The following is an 8686-nucleotide window of genomic DNA, read 5'->3' as shown; positions in this document are numbered from 1 at the left end:
TTTATTATCTTAAGTCTCCTCCTTATTTAACAGCCTTGTGCATTTAGTTACCATGCTGTTCAATAATATTATGTTTTCAGTTCCAGAATAACAGACGGAGCTATCTAAAATGAATTTTAAACACTTTTATTTATAGATCACCATCAGTGTGTTTTAAAGGGTATTTTCACAAACGAAAGTTCAAAATGGAGGGAAGGACAAGAAATGGAGGCGGAATTATCAGAAAAGTGTGCAGTTATTTCAATTACACATGCTTTGGCTTGCTTACAAGCAAAGTGCAGTAGGGAATGGGAACCACAGTGTTTTAAGGCTTCACCAAAAAGTTGAGTGGAATTGCATCTGAACCCAGCTGAGCCCAAGCCAAGTTGAGAAAGGACTATAATTTCTGACCAGAATGGTCAACTAAAAATGGATGTTTAATCAGTCATGGATGGAAGTAATGTCAAAAACATCAAAAACTTTACAGTAGGTCAGGAAATTTTTTCTTCCTGAGTATGTGGGCAATGTGTGGAAGCTGAATGTTGCAGGCTTTTGATACGAGCTAGTTCCTGGTTAGTCTTGATGGCCTGGTTAATGAGGTATTCACTCTCCTGTCCCACTTCTGCCAGCCTCAGGTCAAATTCCACCACAGTCTTGTTATCAGTCATGCCTTCCAGCAGCTGCTTCCCTCCATCCTGCAATGAAGAGACTTGGTTGAAGGTCAGGTAAGCCATACACTCAGGTCTGAATCACATTTTCACATGGTCCTTTGATTAGCTTTCTGCAGGAAGACTGCAAAAAGGGTCAAGTATGCTTGCTGTTGTCAGAGGGTTTCATAGAAATAAAAATAGCATGTAATCTTGTACAAAAAATAATGATACCAATCTGGAATGATAAGGGGCAAACTATATGTTACATGCAAATAGGTAAAATATAGACTGAAAGCCCATCATTTTTCCATGAAAACCATGATGAAAAGGCAGTGGAAAGAACTCTTTATCTTTGCCCAACCCACATCCACTTGCTTCCCCCAAGTGGTTGTTTCCTGTCCCTGTGTTTCAAATGCATGTTGATTTCTGTTGCAGTAGCTAACAGGCATCTTATCTTCCACAGCAGGATTTTCTACTATCCAGGTGCACTACGCTATTCATGCTCAAACACTCCATTAGAGAGCAGACATATCTACCACCCTGAAAACATTATGTCTGTCTTCATGCATACTGAAATGGTAGCCTTAACAACACTGCAAACATCAGCTGCTCTCTAGAACCTGTGCAGTCAGGGAGGGACAGACCTAAGCCTTTCCCATACACCCTCTCACTTAGAGGACCACAAATGCAATCCCATTTCATCCAACACTCTCTGAATTTTGATGGTTCTCATTAGTATGAGTATGAAGGCAGTGATGAAATCCTGCCTAGAAGCTTGCTCTCAGTCCTGTTGTGCTGAGCAAGTAAGTCTGAAGCCAAGCACATCTCCATTACATTCTCTTTTCAGGTTCCAAGCTCAGAAGAAGCAGAGCAGAGAGTGTCCACAGACCATTTTATCCTGAAGTTTGGTAGAGTTCCTCAGAGGGATGCTCATCATGACAAGCACATTTCTGTACCTCTAAGGTCGCAGATTCATCAATCTAAAACCTAATGACAAGTTCTCAGTAGATAGATGTATCATTCTCTCAGTTATGAAGATGTCATTATGACAGTGACATCTTCCTACCTCCTCATTACAATGTCAGGAGAAAATAAGTATTTGCTTAGGAATCACTAAATGGATGTGATCAGCAATTCAGCAAGAGTTTGGCATGCAAGGGAAAATACAAGAACCCATTAACTCTCAACCCTTGATGCCTCTATAGTGTCCTAGTGGAGATGATAATAACATGACAAGAATTAAAAAGTAGCATCATGATGCTTGTGGCACATGACAGGTTTTTAAAATATGCTCTCCCTCCCCCCTCCCCCCACTCTCTCTCTATATATAATTCAATTTCTATACCTCCCCATAACCTGAAGTTTCTCTGGGTGGCTCACAAATGCTAAAACTAAGTAAAAATATACATACAATACAGTAAAACAATTGATAATCTAATAAAATAGGTAAAACAATAATAAATAACAGCAGATAATACATCCACATACACCAATAAGCACAACCAATAAATTAACCAATATAAATCAAAATAATCCATAACAAGATATGAAATAAAATAAATTAACCAAAAACTTGTTTGACTAAAAAAGGTTTCACCTGGCACCTAAAAGAAAGAAAAGTAGGTGCCAGCCATATATCACTGGGAAGTGAATTCTACAGCCTAGGTGCTACTGCTGAGAATTTCTTCCTCCTAGCCCTTTCCCCTTTGATCTCACTAGAGGAGAGCACTTGAAGAAGGACTTCTGAAGATCTAAGTGACTGGGCAGGTATAGATGGAGAAAGGTGCTGCCTCAGGTACCCTGGTCCCAAGCCATTTAGGGCTTTATATATCAAGGAGAACACTTTGAATGGCCCTGGACTGGAACAGGGAGCTGATGCAGCTGAGGGAGGACCAGTGTAATATGATCTCACCAGCCAGTCCTCGTAAGCAGTTACACTGCCCTGTTCTGCATGAGTTGTAATGTCTGGACCATTTTGAAAGGAAACCCCATGTAGAGCATGGTGCAGCAATCCAGAGGCGAGAGGTTACTCGCGCATGGGTCACCGTGGCAAGGCTCCGCTCTTCCAAGTAGGAATGTAGCTGAGAAATCAGCAGAAACTGACAGAAGGTGCTCCTGGCCACTGAGTCCCCCTGGGAAAACAGGGACAGGTTGGGGTCCAGGAGCACCCCTAAGTGCCAAACCTCCTCCTTTTGGGGGACTGTAACCCTATTCAGGCTGGGTTGAAAATTACCTAGTTGGAGTGTGGGAGTGCCCACCAACAGGACCTCCATCTTATCTGGATTCAGCTTCAGTTTATTGGCCCTCATCCAGCCCATTACCGAGTTCAGACACCGGTTCAGGATAGCTACCGCGTCACCTGGATCAGATGAGAAAGTGAGATAGAGCCCACACCTCCAGATGACCTCATCCAGCGGTTTCTTGTATATTTTAAAAGCATCTGTATATTGTGTGGCCTGGAACAAGTTACTCACTCTCAGCCTGAAACAAATTAGACCTGCCAGGTGGTCCTGACGATTAGATATTCTGGTTAGGGCTGATGAGAGCCTTCCTTAACTTGGTGCTTTCCATATGTTTTGTACAAAGTCTGTTATTACTAAAGTAATGCATATAAAATGCCCTGAACATTCCAAACTACTGTATATTAAGCTCCCATTTGAAAAAGGGGATTGCTTACCAGCCCTATGTGGTTGCAGGAGAGGTTGATGCGAGTCAGAGCTGTGTTCTGAGCCAGGACCTGCGAGAAGAGGGTGGCTGTTGGCTCTGACAATTCATTCCCACCCAAGTGAAGAGTCGTTAGTGTACTGTTCACCAGCAGGGCATGGCAAATAGCTTGGCCTCCCTCATCCTCAATGCAGTTGAGCCGCAGGTTTAGGAACGTCAGGGTGGAATTCTTAGACAAGGCATGAGCAATAGCCTGGGCTCCCTGAACTCGGATCCTGTTATTACAAAGGTTAAGAGTTATCAACTTGCTGCGGTTGATCAGCTTGCCAACAGCTCGTGCTCCCCGGTCTGCAATCAGATTGTGGGACAAGTTTAGCTCCATCAGTGAGGGATGGTCTAACAGGTGGTAGATCAGCATCCGGGCTTTATCATCATCCACTTTGCTACGGGATAGTGTGAAGACCTGCAGCAAGAACATAAGATAACATGTATCACTCCTTATTGAAAGACAGGGCAGTTCGTTTCCATAAGAGCTTCTTGGGGAAAAGTCACTTACTATAAGTATCAGGAATTATTAATATGCTTCTTCAGAACTGTTCCTTTTGCACCCCTGAGGTGCAGGCCTAGCAGGATATACATGTACTGGTTTTAGCTATTTAGTTGTAAAAATGTAGTTTTGGATATGGTTTTAATGTAATTTTGTGATGTTTAGTTGTTTTAATCTATATTGTATTTTATTGTATTTTTATTGTTCACCACCCAGAGAGCTTTGACTATTGGGTGGTAAAGAAATAAATAAAATAAGATGATATTTGAACCCCCTAGGTTTTTAGGCAGTTCTCTGGTTAGTTTGGTCTCTCAGCTACATTTGAATTTAGAATCAAAGAGTTCTCCTAGGTGTTTAAGTGAACTCAAAGCTTTCTGTAATATCAGCTGGCACCCAGAGGGATGGTGACCCATCAGAGCAAGGTACAACAATTTTCTCAGATACTGTGAACAAATAGTTAGGGACCTTATACTATCCAGGATGGTTTGGAGTTTGTGTGGGTCCTGTCATTTCTCCCATGCTAACTTTTTTGGTTTTTTTGTTTCCAGAGCAGGAGGGCTGTACCATCAATAAGGACTCTGATGTACAGATCATTAACAACCCTCATCTACCTTGGCTTTCTGGTTTGCTGCTGCCCGCACACACGTCTACATTAAGAATAGATATTCTGGGAGAAAACATGTTGAAAAGGAACCCCAGTGCTGCAGCTTTAATGTAAATCACATTAAGGAGCAAACCAGACAAGCCATGGAAGGTACATGATTTGATCTCCCATTACTTGTCTTTTCCATTAAAAGAAACTGTAGAGGCCTCTGGGTTGAATTGGGGCTGTGCTGCAGTGGGAAGAAAGTTAACCCTTTCTCCTACATTATCTTCCTCTTGGATTGCAGTAGGAGTGAGAAATGCAGGTTAGAATAAGAGTACTGTGGTATACAGTTAAACAACGCAACCATGCAACAACCTCAATGTAATTTGGGGCAGGCAGGCTGTGAATCTTCCCTATATCCCATTTGACCTTAATTTGGAAGCAATTTTCACCTGAAATCCAAGGGATTTAAGTGTTCTTTATTCAGTACAGCAGAGACATAGCAGCTTATTTTCTAAGGTTTCCTTTCATTGTACTTCTGTACTTCCCCTTTATGTTGACAGCCAAAAGTACTAATTTAATATAATGGCTCAAGCTGGATATAATTGAGAAATACTGGAGTAAGAAGACAGTTAAACTGGTCTCTGACATTTAGAAACTATCATTCTGTGCTTAGAGTTACAAAGTTTTATAAAATTGTACTGAGAAACATTACTTTTAGAGTTGGACACTTCTTGAGAGCATTGGCCAAGGAACAGCAGTCCCGAGAGGTGAATTCAAAAAGATTCCACTCAAAATTCATGCCACAATCTTTAACACCATAAGACAGGTCCAGCTCTTCTAGGTGACAGAGCAGTGGAGTGAGCATACTCATATCAAAATGGTCCATGGAAGGTTCATCTATTCCAGCATCACTTTCAGTATCAGAGACATCTTCATCTTCCTTTTTCTGATCTAATTTCACTGGTGGAAGGAACTGGTCAATCTGCAGCTTCCTCACGTACTCCTTGCAGAGTGGGATGATATCCAGGACTTGGTTGGGGCTGGTGGTATCTGGAATATAGAACTTCAAGATGTTCTCCAAGTGACGTTCAAAAAACATCCGTTTCCAGCTGTTTCCATAGTGGGACACATCACAAACTGTCCATCTCTCAGTGCAGCACCTTTTCCAGTAGCCTTCATCACTAATTAGATTTGCTGTCACAGCGAGGGGAAGACTTGTGGAGATCTTATCTAGCACCTTTCTCTGGTGCTCAGGAAGGAGCCTATCTAAAACAGGATTCTCTAGTTGGAAAGAAAGGAAGTTCATATTTAAAGGGAGGTACAGAGTCTGTTTGAATATGATACCTGCCTGCTGTTTTTAATCTACAAAGATCATTGCACAAGCATGGATGGTGTTTAAGAAAAGGATCTTGGGAATGGTAGTTTGGTGAGGGTTCTGGAAATTCTGTTAGGGATACCTTTCCCCCCTTACAAAGCTAGGATTTCCCAGGATTTCCTAGGAAGAGGAAATAACTGTTAGATCAGTTTCAGACTGTAGCATAGATACACCTTATGTGATATATCAGCAATGACCATTATTCCAAAATAGGCAAAGGCATTAGCAGCCCCAGTAACAATTTAGTTTGTGGAACAATTTTCAATGATCCATCCTATTGCATTTCATTAAAAACATAATCAGATATCACTCAATCATGTGATCTATTTTTTTATTTAAATTGATTTTTATTTATAAACTTGAGAGTTGCCTTTCTGACCAAATAAGGAGTTCAAGGCAGCTTACAAATAAAATATCAAACAATTTAAAACACACCCCACAGCAAAATTAAGAGCAGGATGGAATCTTTAAAATGGTGCAGAGCTAATACAACTAAAACATCAAGTGGAACCACACAAACATTTTTAGAGATCAGCTAAAACTGAGCAACAAAGCAGCCAGTTCAATTGTTCTTGAAAAATAGTTTCAGAGGCTGCCACAGAGAAGGCTTTCTCCTGTGTATCTATCAATTTAACCTTTCTTGGTGGTAGAAGGGCAAATGAAGGTCTTATACTATGGGCACATTCATATGGGAGAAGATGAACTTTCAGATACCCTAGAAGCATATGGAAGCACTTGGACCTTTCATTTTTTTCTGAGAAAGTTTGGCATCCAGTGCAGTTCATATAAGATCAGTGTAACATGGTCAACAAAATGCATGCCAGAAAGCAGTCTGGGCCTTTTGTTTTGCCCTAGCAACAGTTTTCATGTACAGCACATTGCAATAGTCTACATGGAAGAAGTTTGAGGTAGGTTTCATTGTGGCCATATCTGTTTTCTCCAGCAACTGGCATACCAAAGTTAGGCAAAAACACTCATGGCCACAGAAGCTACCTGACCCTCCAGGAGAAAAGTATCAGTAAAAGCCTTAAACTCAACTTGATCCTTCAGAGGGTGTGCCACTCCACCCATAAGAGACTGTAGCCCCAATCCCAGATTAGCTTTACTACTGACCAACAGTATCTTTATCTCACCTGCATCAAATCTCAACTTGTTAACCTGCATCCAATCCATGACTTCACTGAGGCAATGTTAAGGACCTCCACAGATGGCTTGGGATGAGTTGACAGTGACAGCTGGATATCATCTACATAGTATTGAGACCCAAGCCCCATATTTGCTTTAGTAGCTTCATGTAGTTGGGGAGAAATTCCACAAATCTGAAGGCTGGGCAGTAATTGCTTAGCACCAGCTTCTGGAAACACCCAGCCTGGTAAGAGTAGGATCTTACACAGATCCCCAATCCTATAATGGCCATATATTCCAGAAGGTGAGCATTCAGTGGCATCAAATGCTGACCAACAGTTATACACTGGTTGCTAATTGAATAGTTTATAAAAGCTTTAAATAAATACAAACAAGTAAAGCAGTTATGTTTTACTGGACCAACTGTTGTAAATAAGTTTCAGTTCTCTTCATACATCTACATCAGAAGTTTCCACCTTTATTTGAGAAAAACTAACAGTCATATACTTGTCATATCCAGTTCCTGGCCAAGGTCATTCACAAGGGCAACCAAAGCTATTTCAATCCCTAAACCTGGCCTGAGTCCAGACAGGAAAGAATTCAGTCAGCTTCATTCAAAAAGACCTGGACTTGAGACACCACCACTCATTTTGTGCAGAAAAGGGATGTTGGAGACAGACCCGTAGTTATCAAGTGGTTGGATCCAATGACTGGGGTGTTGTTCAATCGCAAAGTCGTGCCTGACTCTTCACGACCCCATGGACAACATTCCTCCAGGTTCGCCAGCCCTCCACCATAGCCCGGAGTATGCCCAACCCTATACCCATCTCTCCAATAACCCCAACCAGCCACCTCAACCTCTGCCATCCCCTTCTCCTTTTGCCTTCAGTTGTTCCCAGCATCAGGGGGTTGTGGCGTACATGTTTGCAAAAATGGCTATACTGTAGCTTCCTGTAAAAGATTTGGGACATAACCCATATAAGCTTCCATATAGCCTGATCCTGCTTAATATTGGAAACTAAACAGGGTTGGGCCTGGTTGAAATCTGGATGGGTGACTTAATGTTGTGACTTAATGTTGTGAGCTTCAGCTATGGGCAGTACAGAAATGTAATGAATATTAACAGCCACCACCCACCCCAAAGAAAGCATTTTCTATCTCTACCACTCAGCAGCCTCCCATCCTTACCAGCAGTTGACTTACTTTTGAAGTTGTTGATTATGTGCTGGATGCAGAGCTCTGAGAGCTGTGGAACTATGGCAAGACTCCATTCAGGATCCTCAGCAATAATCCGCCGCATTCGACGGGGGTTAGCTGCAGGGTTCAGGGTACTTGCATGGCTCGGGGGAGGAACAGTACTGGGGTCTCCAGCAACTGGCTCTTGCATCTTGTAACGTTAGGGTGATGTCTCTCTTCTTAATTAGAATAGATAATCAGGCTGGATAATCACTTCGCAGCTACTCTTCCTAAAAGAAGAGCTTATGGAAAAGATGGAGGTCTTTGTCTCTTTATGGTACTAGCCTATTGGTTGTAAAGCAGGGACAGTTTTAATCTAGGCCATGGAGATTTCTAGTTTGGTCTACAGAGGCTTTGGCTTCCTCCACCAGCTATGCCTAAAAATACTGTGCTCCCCAAGACCAGGACCAAAGAGTACATGTTACAGCTAAAAAAAAGTTCAAACATTCTTTCAGGACATTTCCCCTTTTCAAAACTGCAGTGATTCTTTTGACAGTTCAAATCCTTTCCCATTTTAAAAG

The 8686-nt window shown here is 41.8% G+C and overlaps 1 protein-coding gene across 1 annotated transcript; it reads right to left on the bottom strand.

The window, feature by feature from the left end:
• Window positions 1–224: 224 nt before the first annotated feature.
• Window positions 225–8316, bottom strand: TCTE1 (t-complex-associated-testis-expressed 1). Its single transcript, XM_044448346.1, has 4 exons — window positions 8133–8316; window positions 5142–5710; window positions 3307–3756; window positions 225–674 (listed from the first exon to the last, which is right to left on the bottom strand). The coding sequence occupies exons 1-4, from the start codon at window positions 8314–8316 to the stop codon at window positions 471–473; spliced, it is 1407 nt and encodes a 468-aa protein (XP_044304281.1). The 3' UTR covers window positions 225–470.
• Window positions 8317–8686: the final 370 nt, after the last annotated feature.

This window comes from Varanus komodoensis, unplaced genomic scaffold (genome assembly GCF_004798865.1).
Source record: "Varanus komodoensis strain SLA01 unplaced genomic scaffold, ASM479886v1 scaffold1, whole genome shotgun sequence".
NCBI lineage: Eukaryota > Metazoa > Chordata > Lepidosauria > Squamata > Varanidae > Varanus > Varanus komodoensis.
The sequence above is the reverse complement of the archived record's forward strand: the minus strand, read 5'-3'. Positions and strand labels throughout refer to the sequence as shown.

Excerpts from the sequence above, each read along its gene's own strand:
- TCTE1 (XM_044448346.1), bottom strand. The coding sequence starts at position 8,316 with ATGCAAGAGCCAGTTGCTGGAGACCCCAGTACTGTTCCTCCCCCGAGC. Across the intron at positions 5,711-8,132 it reads CATAATCAACAACTTCAAAA|AGAATCCTGTTTTAGATAGG; the intron begins GTAAGTCAACTG and ends CTTTCCAACTAG. Across the intron at positions 3,757-5,141 it reads AGAAGTGTCCAACTCTAAAA|GTCTTCACACTATCCCGTAG; the intron begins GTAATGTTTCTC and ends TTCTTGCTGCAG.